General features: G+C 34.8%; 1 protein-coding gene and 1 pseudogene across 1 annotated transcript; both read left to right on the top strand.

The window, feature by feature from the left end:
• Positions 1-1,277: 1,277 nt before the first annotated feature.
• LOC139858979 (serine/threonine-protein kinase BLUS1-like) lies at positions 1,278-7,337 on the top strand. Its single transcript, XM_071847803.1, has 22 exons — positions 1,278-1,287; positions 1,386-1,546; positions 1,845-2,099; positions 3,048-3,172; positions 3,294-3,338; positions 3,505-3,586; positions 3,677-3,745; positions 3,820-3,990; positions 4,087-4,152; positions 4,239-4,307; positions 4,595-4,678; positions 4,762-4,805; positions 5,257-5,409; positions 5,551-5,627; positions 5,777-5,847; positions 5,929-5,970; positions 6,123-6,245; positions 6,331-6,379; positions 6,661-6,722; positions 6,801-6,862; positions 6,944-6,995; positions 7,281-7,337. Exons 1-22 carry the CDS (start codon positions 1,278-1,280, stop codon positions 7,335-7,337), a joined length of 1,929 nt encoding a protein of 642 aa, XP_071703904.1.
• Positions 7,338-8,135: 798 nt separating this feature from the next.
• Positions 8,136-10,095, top strand: LOC139858978 (D-galacturonate reductase-like; annotated as a pseudogene).
• The last annotated feature ends 13,593 nt before the right edge of the window (positions 10,096-23,688 follow it).

Genomic DNA, 23,688 nt, shown 5'->3' with positions numbered 1-23,688 from the left:
ACTGGCCGTGTTGGCAGTTTATTGGTCAGTTTTTGTATAAGTTTGTCCATTTCACCACATTGGAGTACAGAAGTTCTAAGACGTTTTTACACATATTTCTCTGCAAAAACACACGGAAACAACTCTCTATATACATTTTGATTCATTATCTTTTAACTTAGACGATGAATCCTTCCTTGTTTTATCCTAATCGAGATTTCGTTTAACCCGAGGCTAATAGGGTGAAAATACTTGATTTGGAAAGTGATTCACGATTCAAGAAACAATCCGGTGTTTATATTCTATAACCCTAGCCAGTGGCGACTTTACTTTGAAGCCCGTGGGGTCACGGGAAACCACTAGTTTAAAAATATTATGTAGAAAATATTCTTTTAAATTTTACAGGACACCACTAAATTTAACTATAGGAACCCATATATTTTTTAAATTTATATTGTTTCTTATAAATTGTATACGACACCACTAAATTTAACTACATGGACCATATATATTTTTCGAATTTGTAGTTTTCTAAAGGTAAACAACCACTAAAATATCATTAAAATATATTATCATTGGAAAAATATTTCGGGACCCCATTAAATTCTGATCCTGAAATCGTCACCGACCCTAGCCCCAAAGGTGTAACAAGTTTTCTAACACATTTTTATTATTGGAACAAATCATTTATTTATTTATTTTTAATCTTTTTCAAAAGGATTTTATAAAAGTTACCATATCTAACGTAATCTTTGATGTTGACTTAACTAATACGAGAAAATCGTAATTACTGTATTAATAAGATCCCCTGTCAATTATCAATTCGTAAGACGTAAGTTTATCTCTCTACTCAGTAAAATTCTGGATAAAGAAAGAAACTGTACGAATAACGAAGTTCTGCACATAGCCAGGTATCAACACTTGTACATCCAGCAGCAACACTTGTACACCCTTCTTAATTTTTTATTTTGTATTTATCTTCTTTCATTGATATAACAAGTGGCGGGATTGTAATACAAAAAAGTTTCTCCGTTGTTCGACTGGCGATCCGATACGCGCGCGCGCGCTCTCTCTCTCTCTCTCTCTCTCTCTCTCTCTCTCTCTCTCTCTCTCTCTCTCTCTCCATCACGAGAAACCAGAGATCATCTTCCCTCTCTAGCTGACGTCATCATCATTATCATCAATCAATTAATATATACCTATTTAATCGGTGAATCTGAATTCAATTCCGTGAGGTTTTCGGTATACGTTGAATTGTTATCACAACGTTTCATGCAATTGTAAGTTTTTGTAAATTTATGCGTATATGTATGTATGTATTTATTTAGATTTATATAGGTATATATTTGTTTAGTTGAGCTGCATTTTTGTGTTATTGATGATTGATATGATTTATTTTTATTTAGTGATTGAAATGAAAAAATATCCGATTGGAGCAGAGCATTATGTGCTGTATGAGGAGATAGGGCAAGGTGTTAGCGCATCCGTTTATCGAGCCAAGTGTCTTGCTAATGATGATATTGTGGCTATTAAAGTTCTCGATTTCGAACGAGGAAACTGTGATTTGGTATATTTTACACATTATTATTTCATCATCTTTTTTGTTACTCATTATTCAATTGGTTTTTCATATTGTATGGGAATTTTATGTCTTCTGTTTGTAATCAATTAGTTATTAGTTAATATAATACATTAAGTTAGCCAATTGAATAGTTCCTGAAGGGTTAGGTTTACTGCTGTTCTGACAATGGTTTATGCTCTTCAATTACTGTATTTCCATAATTCATCAGCATTTAACAATTTAGTGGTTGATTGTTTGATTCTTTATTTTATGTTAATTTTTGTATTTGTTTATCTGGTTGTAGAACAATGTATCACGTGAGGCTCAGACGATGATTCTAGTTGACCATCCAAATGTTCTTAAATCACACTGTTCATTCGTAAATGACCATAACCTATGGGTTATTATGCCTTTTATGGGTGGTGGTTCATGCCTCCATATATTGAAGGCTTCTCACCCTGAGGGTTTTGAAGAAGCTATAATTGCAACTATACTTCGAGAGGTGTTAAAAGCATTGGAGTATCTTCACCATCATGGGCACATCCATCGAGATGTCAAAGTAAGTTCAATTCCCGCAATATTCTAATGTTCTCAGAGTTTGGTTGGACCCATATTATATATATATCTGCATGTGCTTTTTCTTCTTCTTCTGTATTAGAGATCTTTACAATTGAGTGACATCTTAGTTTTGCATTTTGAGTTTGTGTGAACCCATAGTTTAACTGCATGTGTTTGTCCTCGTATGTTCATGTGTAAGGCTGACTGGCGATTTGGAATGTGATAATTCTGACAACCAATGTCTTAGATATATCTAGTGTACACCTGAATAGTAGTTCATCTTTGTTTGTGTATAGTGGTGTTTGCTATTTTAGTGTTATAAAAATCGTTTTGGTCAATTGGGATTTACTTGAAGCAAAGGGTTATTGAATTATACTCAATGATAAGTTTGGAGAGTGGTGAGTGCATGCTCGCTCGGGTTACTTCAATAATGTCTTGGAAATTGCAGCTTTGAAAAGGGTTAAGTAACCACCATTTTCAAAAGGTGTGAACGATAAGGTATAACCGTCGGTTGAAAGGGTGCACCTTTTCGTTGAAAAGTGGCACTTTTTAGTTGAAAGGTTGCACCTTTTGGTTGAAAGTTTGCGTTTTTTCGCTTCGCACCTTTCCACTTCATTTTCATAAGAACATACAGAAAACATACAAACTCTTTGTTTTTTTGCTTTGTAAACTTATTGCCTAGATACAAAGTGTTGTTCTTGTCTTATCCAAATAAGGTTTTCGTGAACCCAAGGCATTAATGGGGCCGAAATACTCTAATACTCTATTGAGAAAGTGTTTACACGATTTAAGCATCAATCCTTGATTATCAATTCAAACCCTGTTTCTAACATAGTGAATGTGGAAGGTTGAGCATTTAATTTTTTTTTTTTTGCTTGTTCTATATCCTTTTTTTGTTATGTATATTAATATTATGTTTATAATGGGTCAGCATTGCTTGTTTAAATAGGCTGGAAACATTCTCATAAGTGACCAAGGTGCAATAAAGCTGGGTGACTTTGGTGTTTCTGCATGCTTATTTGATTCTGGTGACAGGCAACGTGTGAGGAATACATTTGTTGGGACACCTTGCTGGTATTATTTCTGTCTTTATTGATAGTTTATAATATAATATATAATATACTATTTATAAAACAAATTACCGTATCAAATTATTCAAAATATTTGACTCACTAAAGCTTTGCATTTTTGTTAGGATGGCACCTGAGGTTATGGAGCAACTGCATGGATACGACTTCAAGTTAGTAATTTTCCGTACAGTGAGATTTTTTTCCCTTAATTGTTCAACACTTTTTCTTTTCCATTCCTACCACACGAAGACCAAATTTATGAAGTAACTAAAAACTGTATCTGTCTAAAAAAAAAAACATTAAGGTAGATTTTTTTCTGCTTCAAATTTTCTGCAGGGCTGATATATGGTCTTTCGGTATAACAGCTCTGGAGCTTGCTCATGGGCATGCTCCTTTTTCTAAGTATCCACCAATGAAGGTTTCTTATTTGCATACATTTACCAATGGTTGCTTCTGGTAGTATTTACGTCTGAGTTTTTATGAAGTAAACATACTTTTAACTTTGTAGGTTTTGCTAATGACCTTGCAAAACGCACCTCCTGGTCTTGATTACGAGAGGGACCGGAAATTCTCCAAGGTAACATGTTTTTTTCATGTCTGTTTGGTAAAAAAGTCATCTAATTCTTGTCTTGGATTGTTTTCTGTATATAGTCTTTCAAACAGATGACTGCCAGTTGTCTGGTGAAAGATCCTTCAAAGCGTCCTTCTGCAAAGAAGCTTTTAAAACATCATTTTTTCAAACAAGCTAGATCAAATGATTTTATAGTACGTAAGCTTTTGGAAGGCCTCCCAACAATTGGTGATCGCCTTGAGGCAATTAAGGTTGGTCTATATGACTTCTCTCAAACAATTGTGTGTTCATCCACAATTTTTTACAATATTTTACGAGTTGATACTTTGATCTTGTAATAATTATAGAAAAAGGAGGAAGATATGCTTGCTCAGAAGAAAATTCCAGATGGACAGAAGGAAGAAATATCACAGGTAGGGCTTTTTTGCAAATGTAACAAAGAGTATTTTTTTTAGATTAATATTCAGAAATAAAATAATTTTTTATACTCTGCTTACAGAATGAATATAAGAGAGGTATCAGCGGATGGAACTTTGACCTTGAAGATGTGAAGGCACAGGCTTCCTTGGTATGATGCCTGAAATTTACTTTATTACTGCTGTAAAAGTCAAGTCAAGTTGGTCAACATTTGTCAAAGTCAACTTGGTCAACATTTTAATATGAATTTAAACTAGAGTTTTGGAGTATTTCAACTACTGAACGATTATGTCTATTTTTCTTGACAATAATGTTAAAGTTTATGTTTATCTTTATGGCCGATTAGTACGTAAAAGGTTCTAGCTGATTAATCTCTTATAACCTATTGTTACAACCTTGTAATTAGTGTCAGTGACACTATTGTTTATGTAACAAAAGATCCAGGATGAGGACGGTGTAACAGAACGGAAACTTCAACATCAGTTGTCATCTTTGAGTGAGGCTTCCGAATCTGCTGAACTTGTATGTATATATATAATTTTAATGTTATTTATTGATCTGATTTAACATTTTGGTTACAGAGTAATAATTTAAATGCCTTGTAGGAAGGATCTGTTCCATCTGGCTCCTCTAATACAGGGTTCTCCATGTACGTCTACTTCACTATAATTGCTACGTTTTCTACAATATATATCTTGAAATTCAATAATTTGATTTTTTTGTAATTACATTGTTCTTTTATCATAATTAACTTGGTAACTATTTATAGAAAATGGGCATCAAAGTGTTGGCAGGCCAATCTGTCTCGCAATGTACTAATAACAGCTCGTTTCAAGTTGAAACTCTTTTGATTCCTTACCCAATCCAAATGGCCTACCCAATTTGCCATCTTTAATGTTTCTCTTCTACACACACTTGTTTTTACAAGTCTTTATATAATCATTATGTCCTGCATACCCTTAAGTTATCTCATATAGGTAGTTTGTATGTCCTTTATCTATGATCTATGATAACAATAATAATACTGTACTATTGACAGTAATTATATAATTTTTATCATTAAGTATCCTATAAATTAATTTAATATTTTTGTAATTCAGAGGAAAATTTGATAAATCTGAAGATGAGCTGAGCATTGCTAGTTCTACAAACGGACAGAATTGTTCTCCTCGTGCTGATGCTGTCGGTGAGTTTAGTGGGAAACCCTTTCACCACAGAGCAGCTTCTTCTGGTTGTACCCCTTTTTTGGATAGGTATAAAACTCGTTTAAATAATACTTAAACAACTTCGGGCTTGGCTAAAACGACAGTTGGGTAATCAGTTAAGACACCCAAAACCCCTTTTGTCATAACTGCTTTCATCAAAACATGTTTTTATTTGATTCCACTTTCTAGAGTCCCTAGCTGCAACGGATCCCGATTACTTCAAATAGATGATCTTGGTCCTGAATCCGCGTATAAAGCTTCTATAGGTGAGTGATAACACTATTTTGTTTCTTTCAAACGTTTCGTCCTTTTCTCTTGTCCTATCGTTACGGGAGAGTTGCTGTGTTTTACAGAGTAACTCATATCCATGTCTGTTTGAAAGCAATATAATTACTTAACTATACTAATGAAACAGCAAGTGCTGATCCGGTTGTTCAACAGAAAGGGCGTTTTAAGGTTACCTCTGAGAGTGTCGACTTAGACAAGGTAGCTTTTATTTATCCTTTTTTTCTTCTCGAGTTTTCATGTGCATCCAGATTTATATTCATAATAATCATTTCTTTGCAGCCAGCTGCACCTCCCCTGCTGCACAAGAGTCAAAGTTTGCAGGTTTGTATAGATTCTGCTTATTCACCCCATAAATATATAATCTTGGAGCTTTAAGACATCCATCTTTGCCTCTTTTGCTAATTGCAATTACGTGGGCCCATCACTGAAGACTTATTATTAGCTCTTACAACTATGTTATATGGTATGTGTAGGTAATCAGCCAAAGTTTGATTGGTCATCAATCATCTCATGTTGATGCTATGCCACACAACCAGAATAGCAATCTTCCTTTGCCAGTCCTGCAGTTTATTTTGCAGACAAATACTCTTCAAAGGGTATGTAGCAGATAGACACGTGTATTTGATATCTTCGGGTTTAGATTTACTCAAAAAGTAAGAGCGTTTACATGTACTCTCACAGGATTGTATTTTGAGCCTAATCAAGGGAAACTCTGCCAGTGGTTCTACAGGTTGGAAAGATCATCATGTATTAAAGATCACAAATTAATGGGTTGGGTAAATGGTCAAGAAGGGTAAATTTCATAGCCAAAACGGGCAGGGTGAAATAGTAATTTTACTCCTCATCAAATATGATATAATACAACATTATTGTAAAATATTACATTCTGAATCAACCCATTTTAACATATTTTCAAACAAGTGGGTAATGTTGTTCACCTCCATGATATATACTCCATGTAAACTTATAGATGATATTTTGTTTCATGTTTGTTTTACTTGGGTGCTTCAGCTCACTTCAATATAGATGGATCATGCACATCAACAAACGTACCCGCTCTAGATAAATCAATGGTATGTACACAGTACACGTACGAATCCACTTTATGAAATATAGAGGTCGGTCTGATAATCTGTTATTTTTACTCGCAGATAGATGCAAACAGCAACAGGGAAAAGGAATTACTTAATGAAATAACTTATTTACAGTGGAGGTATGTACCTGTTCATCATCACCTGAATAAATTAATTGCAAATTAATATGATACATAAATAATGTCTATCACCCAATATAGGCTTGCAAATGCACAAGAGGAACTCCAAAAATGCCGAACAGAAAATTCCCAGGTTAGATAACTGTTTAAAGCCACTCGATCTTGTTTAAAGTCATACAACCTTCTTAGTTGCTTTATTCTAGAGTTAGATTATTGTAAGATTACTGTTTTTGAATCCATCATCAATTCATTTTGATTACACTTATCAAAGCTTTTAGAACTTCCACAAAAGAAATCATGCTGACCTGGACTTGTTGCCAGCTCATCCTTGCGTACTTTTGAATACTGTTGTATGCTTCTTTTCAATTGTCAAGTAGTAATATGTCATTTTCAGGTGTGACTTTTATTATACCTTCAGGTAACTCCCTGTTCAGAAACCGACAAGTTCTTTTCGCCAAGATCGTCTCCGGAATAAAAAGATCAAACTTATATACTAGTAATAGGTTGTGTTTGTTTATATGTCCTTAATTAATCTTTTACAATTGAGGGTGTGTGGCATACTTGTAGGAGGTGATACCTAATATTCCACCTCCTCTTCCCCCACCCTCATATTTAGTTTTAGTTGTATTTTTTTTCCTTTGAGTTTATTCGTAGTTTGTGTCTAGTAAACATGATCTTTATATTGTTTAACCAATTTGTGTATAACTTATTGTGACTTGTAAATGAAGTATTGAGTTCGAGTAGAAGTAATAGATTTCTTGATGTCCATGAATGATGTCTATTTACTATATTTTGGTAATTTTCCTATCTAGTTCAAAAGCTTCTTGTTTCACATATATACATTTTTATTTATGTATAGCTATGCAATTGTTTTAAGTTGATTTTCGCAATGACTTGGAACAGTGAAAGTTGTGAGTATGAAAACAAACACAGTTGGATACAAAACATATACTATACGCTTAAAGAGTGGTTATCAGTATACACATATCTTTACGAAGGGACTACCATACCAACAGCTTTATTTGAATGATTTTGCACTTGTCTGAGCGTCCACCCTTCTCCCGGTCTACTGCGAAGTTGTAAGTGCCTAATTAATTAGATTTCATGTTTAATTCAACGTTAAGGGTCCAATCTCATATTTATATGTGTATTATATAAACCATGATTGTATTTAAATATTCATTATGATAATATAACTTATAATTATCAAATTAGTCACTGATTAAGACGTAATTAATGTCGCATTTGCATTGAATAAGAATTTTGGCCCACTTAATCAAGTACTATGAATCATCAAATCAAATACATATATTATTACAAACACACTTTGCAACCAACAAAACTACAAATAAGAAGATGGTAATTAGCATCCCGGAGACAACCATAAACTCTAGCAATGGTCGACGTCCGATTCCCTTGATCGGAATGGGTGTAGCTAAATCAGAGAATACTGATAGCAATGAAAAGGTGAAAACGGCGATTATTGAAGCCATCAAGGTTGGTTATCAACACTTTGATACAGCTGCAATCTATGGGACTGAAAAACCTGTTGGAGAAGCCATTGAGGAAGCTTTAAGACTCGGTTTGATAAAGTCGCGAACCGAGCTTTTTGTTACGACCAAACTGTGGTGTAACGCTACCAAAGGCCACCTTGTATTACCAGCCATCAAGCAGAGTTTAAAGTAAGATATAACTCAACCAATCCTATTTCATGATTTACAGTATTATTTTATTCTTATGGTAGGAGTTGTTAGCATTTGGCCAAAGTTGCTTGATTATTTTTATTTTGTTTTACTCTAGTGTCAATGAAATATCGTGGTGGGTTGTAATATATAATCATAATCATAATCATAATATTTAATATTAATAGTATTAATTAATAATTAATATTGATTGATATCCATGATAAAATGAATAGAATAGAAAGCAGGTTAGGTATTAAAGAACAAATATATGTGGTGAATGACGATTGATGATCTGGATTCCAGTTTTATATTGTTTAATCGTTTGGCTGAAAGTATGCATTGTTAGCGCCATAGCGGATATGTCATTAACCAGTTGTTAGCTCATGTTCGCAATAAGATGTAAAGTCCTCGGCCCAATTTAGCATGTAAGATTAGGGTTAATGATCATACACTTTAAGATTTAAGGCGTATAAGTGCTCTGATTTAGTTTAATGATCATACACTTTGAAATTGAAAGCTATATATAAGTGCTCTAGATGAATGGTGAACGAAAATGACTAACAACCGGGATATTCAGTACCCACAAGAAAACCCGTTAATCCACAAGTTAGTAACTAAATCGAGAATCCGAGAGTTATGGGAACCCGACGGGTATGGATCCGGGTTTGAGACGGAGTTTCCTAATCGGGTTCAGGTCCGGGCTTTTAAAGACCCGACCTGATGCCATCCCGACGCATTTATAATAATTAAACCTTTTATATGTAGGGATTTGGGACTTGAATACGTAGATCTGTATCTAATTCATTGGCCACTAACGCTTGAATATGAGGAATTCAAATTACCTATTCCAAGTGAGTGGATATCTGCCATCAATCTTAAGGATGTGTGGGAAGCAATGGAAACATGTCAAAATCTCGGACTCACCAAATCCATCGGTGTAAGCAACTTTGCTCCTCGAAGAATTAAAGAAATCCTTACCTTCGCTAAAATCCCTCCCGTTGTTAACCAGGTATTAATAATCGTTCAAGCCCGTGCTAAAATATACTCCTATATTGTTAACGTTTTTTTTTATCATGTGAATTTTGAAGGTTGAGATGAACCCAGCTTGGCAGCAAAAAAAACTAAATGAATTTTGCAAACGGAATGACATACTCACCTTTGGGAGCCGGTTCTTCATGGGGTCGGAACCATGTCATGGACTCAGATGTTCTTCAAGACATTGCGAAGTCGAGAGGAAAGTCAATAGCACAGGTTCTCATCTTGATCTTCTCAATTTTAATTTGGTTTTGTGGTGTACGTATTTATAATTACTTGAAAATACAGATTTCACTAAGATGGTTATATGAGCAAGGTGTGAGCTTTGTAGTAAAGAGTTTCAATAAAGAAAGAATGAAGCAAAATTTAGACATATTTGATTGGTCACTAAGTGAGGAGGAGATGAACAAAATTAGCCAAATTCCTCAACAGAAACATATTTATTTTGGATTAATGGTGGGTGAGCCTAATGATGTAATTACTGAAGTTGATGCAGATCTTTCAACTATGTAACTTTTTTTTGTATCATAAACTACCGTTAATTACTGTAGTTGTTATTGTTTGTATCATAAACCAAAGTAAATTAGTTGTTATTATGGAGTTTGGACACCAATAAGAGATAAACTTTGTGTGGTATGTTGTATTATTGTTTCATATAGTAGCAATTTGTTCCCTTATCTCAAGCCTAGAAGTAAAGCTGTTTATATGAATACTAATTAAAAAAAAAAAGATGCTCCCATCTTCGTCTCCCTCATATCCCCAATTTTTTGAATTTCAAAACTCAACTTCTTTTCCACCTTTATCATCCACCAACCCATCTCTACCACCACCGCCACCACCGCCACCGTCCTCTGCTACTACTGTACACCCTTTTGCCTGTCATGTTGGTGAACCCATTTATCCAGTTAATAGACCGGTTTTTGAAACCTGTTCATTTGGAGATCTGCTCAAAGCCGTCAGTGATGTTCCTTTTTCCAGCGCCGCTACTCAGTCTGGTCTTGCACCTTCGGTCACTAGGGTCTCTAATGGTGTTGTTTTTGTTGGGAGACTGCCTTTGGGTTACAATAAAATGGAGATTCAAGAAGCTTTCAGTTCATGTGGCAATATCATCGATTTAAAGGTATGGTCCGACCGCCGGTACGCCTTCGTGACTTACGAATCCAATTTGATTGCAGGTGAAGCAATTAGGAAGATGAATGGTGTGTCTATGTTTGGCAAGAAATTATTTGTCGGAATTGCTTCCCGAAATCTTGTTACTGGACCTTCTTCTACCGTTAATCAGGTACGTTCTTCAGTTTTGAGGGTGAACCTTAGTGTTAACTATGATATTGTGAACAAACTCCGGTTGTGCGCACTTTTGTTAGATCATCGACCGTTCTCTTATCAGAAATTGATTTCCTGTTTAACCCGAAAAGGTGTTCTCGTTAATCAAATTTTTAAATGGGGTTGTTTCGGGTATATTGTGATGTGTATTGATGAAAAACACCTTAATAAGATTTGTTCAGAACACCCTCAGAAAGACGATTTGCTCTCATTTGCTCCTTTTTCTACTCGTGCCACTAGTTTTTTTCGGTTTAATTGGATCGAGATCTCTGGTATTCCAACCAAGTACTTTTCTGATAGTAACATTAAAGAACTAGCTGCAGGGTTTGGCAAGGTCTTATTTGTTGCTAGATCCTCGGCTGATTTGAAACAAATCGGGGTTGCTTTCGCCTTTATAGAATTGGATGACCCTTCGTTACTTGACAATGTAACCAAAGAAGTTAGAAACAATCTGGGGTCAGATACCTTTTTTATTCGGGTGTGTGAAGTTGATCCATCAGGTTATGACCGTGTATTTGTCGATGATGTCCCATCGTCGGTTTTGGTTAACTCAAATCGAGCTGTGTGCGAAGGTGATGTTATTGGTGTTGGCGATCAATTGATTGACCAAATGTTTAATGCTAATTCAGGTTTAACCTTCAATGGTAGGGTTTCTTATCCTGTTAACATGGATCCGGTTTCTTTGAATGTAAATCATCACATGAATATCGCTAAGGGTTTAGATGACAACGATGTGCTTGACCCAAACTCAATCTCAAACTTTAATGTGGTTCAATCTGATGTTGGAAGCGACATCCCTCCTGATGTTGGTTGCAACTCAGAAACCACTGACACTGTTTATGTTCCCAATCTTGATAATCCTTCGGTTGATATTTTGACGTTTCCGTGCATTGGTAAGACTTGTGAGAAGAAATGTTTACGGGCTTGGAGATTTTGTTTGGATCACAAGGTAGAATTCGTTTGTTTGGCGTATAAAGGTAAAGCGATTTCGGTTGACAATTTTGATTGTCTTTGTGGGAAAATTTGTTTTAATGGTTGTAAAAGTCGTGTTCTTGGTTCCGCTCACAACGCTTCTTCTACCTTGGCAAACGATTCGGCCCCTACTGTCCATGCGGGCTCGATCTCACCCTTTAGAGAATTGTTGGTTGGATCTTTGCCAATTTGTACCCCGGTTGTAGACTTGGATAATGTTCTCGAGGTTGATAGTGATGAGGTTATCCCTCCCACTGTGTTAAAAGGTTCTTCATCTGTTTTGAGGTCGAAAGGTTCGTGTAAGTCAGATTCGGAATCGAGGGAAGAGGGTATTAAGAACACACCAGTTGACTTTGAAACGGTTGCTTCCAAGTTCGGTAAACCTAACGACATCTCTTTATTGAAGCCCACTGATTTGGTTAATTCTGTTGATGTTTCGAGATCGGATGAACCACTCGCCGCCTTTGTAACTATGATGAACAATATGGTTGCCGAGTCCGAGAGTGTAGATGCCAATCCATCCTCATCACATGTGGCTCCCCCAAATACGACTAAAGGGAGGGGTTCGAGAAGAAGACGTCGGGTGCAAGGGGCCGAGAAGGAAAAGTTCGGTGAATTCATAAAAGACGCTTAATGTTGTCGGCGTTTAGATGGTTGCTAATCGTCCGTCCTACGTTTGATTGGTCACCCTCTATATCTCGATCTTCCTTGTCTTTTGTATCGTGGTCATTTTTTCTTTTTTGTTGATTAGATCTTTTGTTTAGGTTCGAGCTTGGTTGGTTTGTAGTTTTGTTTTAAGCTCGGTTGATTTTGGTTGTACGTTATTTGGGCTTCAATTTTTGTTGAAGTTTCCATGTTTTTATGAAGTTTTCTGTTTTTTCGCCCAAAAAAAAAAAAGTAAAGCTGTTTAGGCTATCTAATCTGCTTTGATAAATGACGTACATGTAAGTATGGTATGCACTTAGGTTTTGAATTAAAATATTTAAATGTATCATTTATTAGCTACATTAAATCAGCTTTTTAATTACTTATACACATACGTTAATAAGTTATTGCATATGATAGATTTTTTTTAGATTATTTTTTTAATAAAGTTTGGTCATTGTTAATGATTTGGAAAAATAAGAACCGATCAGTTTATGGAGACCGATCAACTAATTCACATTTGATGTTTTCTTGTAAAATACGTACGTATATAATAGAATGTTTGTAAATTTACAAACTATATTTGTGGTTTGCAGTTATTAAGAAACTGACCGATGGGATTAAAGAAAAAAAAAACGTTCGACGCTAAACACTATATAATTTTTGCGATTTCTGCAGGAAGTTCTATTATTTTTAAATACATTAGAAAAAAAATGTAGAAAAAGCTATTTGCTATAAATGAGAAGTGTAGGAAATGACATGATAAGATGTAACCTTAAAATGTAATGTGTAATGTGTAATCAATCAAAGGTACATAAACGGTTACAAGTAGTCTTGCTTAAATACAAGATGAAACACAAACATAATGATCAAGACACCAACTAGGCACACTAGTAAAGCTAGTACACCTAACACAATCATAAAAGCAAACCTTAGAACATGGATAAATGTTTGCCACCAAATCAATAATACACAAAATAATAATACAAGTTCAATCATTTTGCATTACTTTATAGTAACACTTCCCCTTAATGCAAAATTTCGATCATTGCTTGTTTAAGTCACATTTGTTCTTGTGACTTTTGAATGATTGTAAACTTCCCAATCCTCTCTTGATGAGCCTTCATCACGGACATGATCAACACACTCTTTGCTAATTGACGTCACCAACACAAAGAGACCATTCCGACATGTGATGACCCGGAAAATTCTAACCAAATTTAAACTTAATCTTGTATGATTAACGTTTCCGACACGATAAACAAAGTCTATGAAGTTAAATCTCAAAATTTTGAACTGTTCAATTAATCTTCGATTGTTCTCAACGAAACGCGAACAATTATATATAGATACATATACTATAACTTGAAAACGTAACAAAGTGTTGAGGATATGATACTGTGCATTAAACTTATTGGTTTAATTATCTGATTGATATATTTAACTACAGAGTTAAAAGATTATGCCAAACGATTCAAGTAAAAGATATTTACCGAGTCTCTTAAGAATTATGATATTATTACGAGTCTCTGTTGAGAGGTCCACTTGATTTGAGAAATCATTCATTTTAACGGTATTCGGAATAAATGGTGAATTATTTGTTTAAATAACGTAATTTGGACACATACAATAATAAGAAATATTAACTGTTAAGAATTAATTATATGAATAACTTGCGATACGTATTTTAAAACGTGTTTATAAATATTGAGAATAGATATTAACTTGGTTATGTAACGTTTGATAAATACTATTATATTAATAAATAACGAGACAATGATTTATAGAAGTAAATGACCAAAATACTCTAAAGTTTAAGATATACTCTGGGTGGTATAATTTAGGGATAATTTAAGGCTATATTTTGACAAAGGTACGTGTCCCAGAATGAAAATTACAAGTTTTCTCAGCGTACGAAGGGACACTCGAAAAACCGGAACCGGGACATAAGTCGCGTAACAACGTACGACTTATCGGAACAAAAATTACAAGTTAACTATGCATGTGAATTTAATATAATATATAATTAATTATATAAATTAAATATATTATATATATTATTAATTATTATGTCGACAAACAAAAAAACAAAAATATGTGAGCTGGATCTGACGGCCATGCGATCGCATGAGAAATAGGCATAAAACCCATGCGATCGCATGGGCATCAGAATCAGGAATTATGCCTATAAATACCAGGTTTCTGCGCGAGTTGTTTTACACATATATTACTATGTGTAAATTTATTTATTTAAATTATTATTATTATTATTATTATTATTATTATTATTATTATTATTATTATTATTATTATTAAGATTATTATTATTTATTTTATTATTATTAATAGTATTATTATTATTATTATTAATTATATCACTTAAAATACTACGACGAGGTCATGAGCGTGTCACTTTCAAAATGGGTTTTCAAGTGGGATAGAGCTAAGGAAACTATGGGTTATTACTAAGGAGGTTATGGGTATTGTTCGAGGGTTTTGCTCGTAAGTCAAACCTAGTGTTTATCATCTCCGTTACTTCTACGTACTATCCTACAATATTGAATCTCAATATTGATACGTAAGCACTCATATTTTATCTTTTATATATTAATTGTGTATCCATGTCTAGTGCTCGAGTATATATATTTATACATACTTGTATGCTAAATTTCGTCGTAAAACATTTTATAATAGATCACGAATTAAATACATATATTACTGGTAAAAGGTATATGATATACATGCTTTTGGAAAGCTGGCGAAAAATCAATAACTTTTCATTTAGATATCGAATAATTTCGATGAACGGATTAAAAGATATGAGCAACTGAATTATGATTGAAGTTAATTGAAATTGCTTTTGAATCTACAATTAAGATTTAAACAACTTGTTTACGAGATTGATAAATTGGATTTTTGAATATTACCAACCGAGTAAATGAATCCTTATATAAGGTACGTCTCGTTTTGTTAAACTATTGTCAAAATTGACTTTTTGAAACGACTTTGGATAACTTTTATATGTCGATCTCGAGCATTAAGATTGTGATACACTATGACCTGACCTAGATTGATAGACATTTATTGACCAACATATGTTCTCTAGGTTGAGATCTACGATTCTTTGATATACCGAGTTTCGGTTACATTACGATGAACAACTGTATGTGCTGCTAAGGTGAGTTTCATTGCTCCCCTTTTAATTGCTTTTGCAATACATTTTTGGGCTGAGAATACATGCACTTTATTTTAAACGCAATGGACACAAGTACATACTAAATTCTACACTGAGTTCTACACAAGTAGTAAGGTTATTATGAATCATTATATTCATAGATTTTACTCGAATGGGTTCTCTGTCCTTCCTGCTCAAGGCATCGGCTACCACATTTGCCTTCCCCGGGTGGTAACGAATCTCAAAGTCGTAATCATTGAATAATTCAATCCACCTACGCTGCCTCATATTCAGTTGTTTCTGATTAAATATGTGTTGAAGACTTTTGTGGTCGGTATATATAATACTTTTGACCCCATATAAGTAGTGCCTCCAAGTCTTTAATGCAAAAACAACCGCGCCTAATTCCAAATCATGCGTCGTATAATTTTGTTAGTGAATCTTCAATTGTCTAGACGCATAAGCAATCACCTTCGTTCGTTGCATTAATACACAACCGAGACCTTGCTTTGATGCGTCACAATAAATCACAAAATTATCATTCCCTTCAGGCAATGACAATATAGGTGTCGTAGTTAGCTTTTTCTTCAATAACTGAAACGCTTTCTCTTGTTCATCATTCCATTCAAATTTCTTCCCTTTATGCGTTAATGCAGTCAAGGGTTTTGCTATTCTGGAAAAGTCTTGGATGAACCTTCTGTAGTAACCAGCTAGTCCTAAAAACTGGCGTATGTGTTTCGGAGTTTTCGGGGTTTCCCACTTTTCAACAGTTTCTATCTTTGCCAGATCCACCTTAATACCTTCTTTGTTCACTATGTGACCGAGGAATTGAACTTCTTCCAACCAAAATGCACACTTTGAAAACTTAGCGTACAATTCTTCCTTCCTCAATACTTCTAACACCTTTCTCAAATGTTCACCGTGTTCTTGGTCATTCTTTGAGTAAATAAGTATGTCATCAATGAAAACAATGACAAACTTGTCAAGGTATGGTCCACACACTCGGTTCATAAGGTCTATGAACACAGCTGGTGCATTAGTTAAACCAAACGGCATGACCATAAACTCGTAATGACCGTAACGTGTTCTGAAAGCAGTCTTTGGAATATCATCTTCTTTCACCCGTATTTGATGATACCCGGAACGTAAGTCAATCTTTGAATAAACAGACGAGCCTTGTAGTTGATCAAATAAGTCGTCGATTCTCGGTAGTGGGTAGCGGTTCTTGATGGTAAGTTTGTTCAACTCTCGGTAGTCGATACACAACCTGAATGTACCATCTTTCTTCTTGACAAACAAAACAGGAGCTCCCCACGGTGATGTGCTTGGTCGAATGAAACCACGCTCTAAAAGTTCTTGTAATTGGCTTTGCAGTTCTTTCATCTCGCTGGGTGCGATTCTGTAAGGAGCACGAGCTATTGGTGCAGCTCCTGGTACAAGATCTATTTGAAATTCAACGGATCGATGTGGGGGTAATCCCGGTAATTCTTTCGGAAATACATCGGGAAATTCTTTTGCAATGGGAACATCATTGATGCTCTTTTCTTCAGTTTGTACTTTCTCGATGTGTGCTAGAACAGCATAGCAACCTTTTCTTATTAGTTTTTGTGCCTTCAAATTACTAATAAGATGTAGCTTCGTGTTGCCCTTTTCTCCGTACACCATTAAGGGTTTTCCTTTTTCTCGTATAATGCGAATTGCATTTTTGTAACAAACGATCTCTACTTTCACTTCTTTCAACCAGTCCATACAGATTATCACATCAAAACTCCCTAACTCTACTGGTATCAAATCAATCTTAAATGTTTCGCTAACCAGTTTAATTTCTCGATTTCGACATATATTATCTGCTGAAATTAATTTACCATTTGCTAATTCGAGTAAAAATTTACTATCCAAAGGCGTCAATGGACAACTTAATTTAGCACAAAAATCTCTACTCATATAGCTTCTATCCGCACCCGAATCAAATAAAACGTAAGCAGATTTATTGCCAATAAGAAACGTACCCGTAACAAGCTCCGGGTCTTCCTGTGCCTCTGCCGCATTAATATTGAAAACTCTTCCGCGGCCTTGTCCATTCGTGTTCTCCTGGTTCGGGCAATTTCTAATAATGTGGCCCGGTTTTCCACATTTATAACAAACTACATTGGCATAACTTGCTCCGACACTACTTGCTCCGCCATTACTCGTTCCGACACCATTTGTTCCTTTCGTTCTGTTAACCCCTGGTCCGTAGACCTCACACTTCTCCGCGCTATGACCATTTCTTTTACACTAGTTTCAAAATTTGGTGCAGAACCCCGAGTGATACTTTTCACACCTTTGGCATAGCTGCTTCTGATTGTTGTTGTTGTTGCGGTTGTTATTGTTGTTGGGATGATTGTTGTAGTTGTTGTTGTTGTTGTTGTTGTTGTTGTTGTTGGGCCGTTGGTTGTAGTTGCGATTGATGTTGCGATTGTTGGGATAATTGTTGCGATTATTGTTGTAATTGCTGTTGTTGTTGTATTGGTGATTCTTATCACCGTTTTCCTCCCACTTTCTTTTGACTTGCTTCACATTGGCCTCTTCAGCAGTCTGTTCTTTAATTCTTTCTTCAATTTGGTTCACTAGTTTGTGAGCCATTCTACATGCCTGTTGTATGGAGGCGGGCTCGTGTGAACTTTTATCTTCTTGGATTCTTTCCGGTAATCCTTTCACAAACGCGTCGATCTTCTCTTCCTCATCTTCGAACGCTCCCGGACACAATAGGCATAATTCTGTGAATCATCTTTCGTACGTGGTAATATCAAATCCTTGGGTTCGTAACCCTCTAAGTTCTGTCTTGAGCTTATTGACCTCGGTTCTGGGACGGTACTTCTCGTTCATCAAGTGCTTGAATGCTGACCACGGTAGTGCGTACGCATCACCTTGTCCCATTTGCTCTAGATAGGTATTCCACCATGTTAACGCAGAACCTGTGAAGGTATGCGTAGCGTACTTCACTTTGTCCTCTTCAGTACACTTACTTATGGCAAACACCGATTCGACCTTCTTGGTCCACCGTTTCAATCCGATCGGTCCTTCGATTCCATCAAATTCCAAAGGTTTGCAGGCAGTGAATTCTTTGTAGGTGCATCCTACACGATTTCCTGTACTGCTAGATCCAAGGTTATTGTTGGTGTGTAGCGCAGCCTGTACTGCGGCTATGTTTGAAGCTAGAAAAGTACTAAATTCCTCTTCATTCATATTCACGGTGTGTCGAGTAGTCGGTGCCATTTCCTTCAAAATAGCCAAATGGAACAAGTTAATCATACAGAATATTAAGAGTAGTTAATAGTATTTCGTAGCATAATATGAACTCATTTATAAAAGCTTTTTCTTCATATTAGCGTTTTATAAGTTTAAATTCGGGTAGTACCTACCTGTTAAGTTCATACTTAGTAGCTAATATACAATTCAACTACTACAATTCTATATGAAAAACTGATTATAATAATATTTCGCGTTCAAACTTTTACACAATATTTTACAAACTTACAATACCGCTTATTTTACATATAGCATGAAATATAGCACACAATAAATTTGATACAAGATGGTTGTGAAGATAATTCTAGCTAGTACACAAGTCGTTCAGCAAAGGCAATAAAGGCACGTAATTCATACGTCCAGAAACAAGTCATGCATTCTGGTTTTACTAGGACTACTTCCCATCCTTGGTCTTGTGGAACATAACCGTTATGGCCGTTGATAAGACAGCGTGTTGTAACGTCGTCAAAGGGACGAGGGTTACGTAATGACCAACAGTCTCGTAATAACCTAAAATCCTCATTTCTTACCCCAATTACCGACTCCGTCACTTGTGGGAACGTTTTGTTTAATAGTTGTATCCCGATGTTCTTGTTCTCACTTTGGTGAGAAGCGAACATTACTAACCCGTAAGCATAACATGCTTCTTTATGTTGCATGTTAGCCGCTTTTTCTAAATCACGAAGTCCTATATTCGGATATACTGAGTCAAAATACTTTCTTAACCCGTTGCGTAAAATAGCATTTGGGTTCCCCGCAATATATGCGTCAAAGTAAACACATCGTAACTTATGGATTTCCCAATGTGATATCCCCCATCTTTCGAACGAAAGCCTTTTATAAACCAAGGCATTCTTGGAACGTTCTTCGAATGTCTTACAAACTGATCTCTCCTTAAATAGTTGTGCCGAGAAATTCTGACTGACTCTAGACAAGATTTCATCAATCATGTCTCCGGGTAGGTCTCTTAAAATATTGGGTTGTCTATCCATTTTGTGTTTTTATACTGTAAAATAGACAAGAGTTAGATTCATAAAAAAAATACTTATTAATACAAGCAATTTTTACATATATCATAAAGAATAAGCACACTATATTACATATATTACACCACACGAATACAACTATCTTATTCCGACTAGCTTGTTTCTTCTTCTTCGGTTTTGTTTCGTTTTGCCAAGTTTCTAGGGATATATGATGTTCCCCTAATACGAGCCGTCGTTTTCCACATTGGTTTAGAAAAACCTGGTGGTTTAGAGGTTCTCGGGTCATTGTTACAACTTAAGGACTTCGGGGGTTGACGATACATATAAAGTTCATCAGGGTTGGGATTAGATTTCTCTATTTTTATGCCCTTTCCCTTATTATTTTCTTTTGCCTTTTTAAATTCAGTTGGGGTAATTTCTATAACATCATCGGAATTCTCGTCGAAATTCGATTCATCGGAGAATTGGTAATCCTCCCAATATTTTGCTTCCTTGGTGGAAACACCATTGACCATAATTAACCTTGGTCAGTTGGTTGAGGATTTTTTTTTACTTAACCGTTTTATTATTTTCCCCACCGGTTCTATTTCTTCATCCGGTTCCGATTTTTCTTCCGGTTCCGATTCTTCTTCCGGTTCCGACTCTTCTTCCGGTTCCGACTCTTCTTCCGGTTCCTCTTCGGGAACTTGTGAATCAGTCCACGAATCATTCCAATTTACATTTGACTCTTCATTATTATTAGGTGAGTCAATGGGACTTGTTCTAGAGGTAGACATCTATCACATAATATCAAACGCGTTAAGAGATTAATATATCACATAATATTCACATGTTAAAAATATATAGTTTCCAACAAAATTTGTTAAGCAATCATTTTTCAAGTAAACACGGTCGAAGTCCAGACTCACTAATGCATCCTAACAAACTCGATAAGACACACTAATGCAAAATTCTAGTTCTCTAAGACCAACGCTCGGATACCAACTGAAATTTCCCGTTCTTATTTATTAAAAACGTTCCATATTAATTGATTTCGTTGCGAGGTTTTGACCTCTATATGAGACGTTTTTCAAAGACTGCATTCATTTTAAAACAAACCATAACCTTTATTTCATAAATAAAGGTTTAAAAAGCTTTATGTAGATTATCAAATAATGATAATCTAAAATATCATGTTTACACACGACCATTACATAATGGTTTACAATACAAATATGTTACATCGAAATCAGTTTCTTGAATGCAGTTTTTACACAATATCATACAAACATGGACTCCAAATCTTGTCCTTATTTTAGTATGCAATAGCGGAAGCTCTTAGTATTCACCTGAGAATAAACATGCTTTAAACGTCAACAAAAATATTGGTGAGTTATAGTTTTAACCTATATATATATCAAATCGTAACAATAGACCACAAGATTTCATATTTCAATACACATCCCATACATAGAGATAAAAATCATTCATATGGTGAACACCTGGTAACCGACATTAACAAGATGCATATATAAGAATATCCCCATCATTCCGGGACACCCTTCGGATATGATATAAATTTCGAAGTACTAAAGCATCCGGTACTTTGGATGGGGTTTGTTAGGCCCAGGCCCAATAGATCTATCTTTAGGATTCGCGTCAATTAGGGTGTCTGTTCCCTAATTCTTAGATTACCAGACTTAATAAAAAGGGGCATATTCGATTTCGATAATTCAACCATAGAATGTAGTTTCACGTACTTGTGTCTATTTTGTAAATCATTTATAAAACCTGCATGTATTCTCATCCCAAAAATATTAGATTTTAAAAGTGGGACTATAACTCACTTTCACAGATTTTTACTTCGCCGGGAAGTAAGACTTGGCCACTGGTTGATTCACGAACCTATAACAATATATACATATATATCAAAGTATGTTCAAAATATATTTACAACACTTTTAATATATTTTGATGTTTTAAGTTTATTAAGTCAGCTGTCCTCGTTAGTAACCTACAACTAGTTGTCCACAGTTAGATGTACAGAAATAAATCGATAAATATTATCTTGAATCAATCCACGACCCAGTGTATACGTATCTCAGTATTGATCACAACTCAAACTATATATATTTTGGAATCAACCTCAACCCTGTATAGCTAACTCCAACATTCACATATAGAGTGTCTATGGTTGTTCCGAAATATATATAGATGTGTCGACATGATAGGTCGAAACATTGTATACGTGTCTATGGTATCTCAAGATTACATAATATACAATACAAGTTGATTAAGTTATGGTTGGAATAGATTTGTTACCAATTTTCACGTAGCTAAAATGAGAAAAATTATCCAATCTTGTTTTACCCATAACTTCTTCATTTTAAATCCGTTTTGAGTGAATAAAATTGCTATGGTTTCATATTGAACTCTATTTTATGAATCTAAACAGAAAAAGTATAGGTTTATAATCGGAAAAATAAGTTACAAGTCGTTTTTGTAAAGGTAGTCATTTCAGTCGAAAGAACGACGTCTAGATGACCATTTTAGAAAACATACTTCCACTTTGAGTTTAACCATAATTTTTGGATATAGTTTCATGTTCATAATAAAAATCATTTTCTCAGAATAACAACTTTTAAATCAAAGTTTATCATAGTTTTTAATTAACTAACCCAAAACAGCCCGCGGTGTTACTACGACGGCGTAAATCCGGTTTTACGGTGTTTTTTCGTGTTTCCAGGTTTTAAATCATTAAGTTAGCATATCATATAGATATAGAACATGTGTTTAGTTTATTTTAAAATTCAAGTTAGAAGGATTAATTTTTGTTTGCGAACAAGTTTAGAATTAACTAAACTATGTTCTAGTGATTACAAGTTTAAACCTTCGAATAAGATAGCTTTATATGTATGAATCGAATGATGTTATGAACATCATTACTACCTTAAGTTCCTTGGATAAACCTACTGGAAAAGATAAAAATGGATTTAGCTTCAACGGATCCTTTGATGGCTCGAAGTTCTTGAAGCAGAATCATGACACGAAAACAAGTTCAAGTAAGATCATCACTTGAAATAAGATTGTTATAGTTATAGAAATTGAACCAAAGTTTGAATATGATTATTACCTTGTATTAGAATGATAACCTACTGTAAGAAACAAAGATTTCTTGAGGTTGGATGATCACCTTACAAGATTGGAAGTGAGCTAGCAAACTTGAAAGTATTCTTGATTTTATGTAACTAGAACTTGTAGAATTTATGAAGAACACTTAGAACTTGAAGATAGAACTTGAGAGAGATCAATTAGATGAAGAAAATTGAAGAATAAAAGTGTTTGTAGGTGTTTTTGGTCGTTGGTGTATGGATTAGATATAAAGGATATGTAATTTTGTTTTCATGTAAATAAGTCATGAATGATTACTCATATTTTTGTAATTTTATGAGATATTTCATGCTAGTTGCCAAATGATGGTTCCCACATGTGTTAGGTGACTCACATGGGCTGCTAAGAGCTGATCATTGGAGTGTATATACCAATGGTACATACATCTAAAAGTTGTGTATTGTACGAGTACGAATACGGGTGCATACGAGTAGAATTGTTGATGAAACTGAACGAGGATGTAATTGTAAGCATTTTTGTTAAGTAGAAGTATTTTGATAAGTGTATTGAAGTCTTTAAAAAGTGTATAAATACATATTAAAATACTACATGTATATACATTTT

The sequence above is a fragment of the Rutidosis leptorrhynchoides genome, chromosome 7, assembly GCF_046630445.1.
Source record: "Rutidosis leptorrhynchoides isolate AG116_Rl617_1_P2 chromosome 7, CSIRO_AGI_Rlap_v1, whole genome shotgun sequence".
Taxonomy (NCBI): Eukaryota; Viridiplantae; Streptophyta; class Magnoliopsida; order Asterales; family Asteraceae; genus Rutidosis; species Rutidosis leptorrhynchoides.
Note: the sequence above shows the minus strand (reverse complement) of the source record. Positions and strands in the feature narration are given on the sequence as shown.

Excerpts from the sequence above, each read along its gene's own strand:
- LOC139858979 (XM_071847803.1), top strand. Across the intron at positions 6,246-6,330 it reads AGACAAATACTCTTCAAAGG|GATTGTATTTTGAGCCTAAT; the intron begins GTATGTAGCAGA and ends GTACTCTCACAG. Across the intron at positions 6,380-6,660 it reads CTCTGCCAGTGGTTCTACAG|CTCACTTCAATATAGATGGA; the intron begins GTTGGAAAGATC and ends TGGGTGCTTCAG.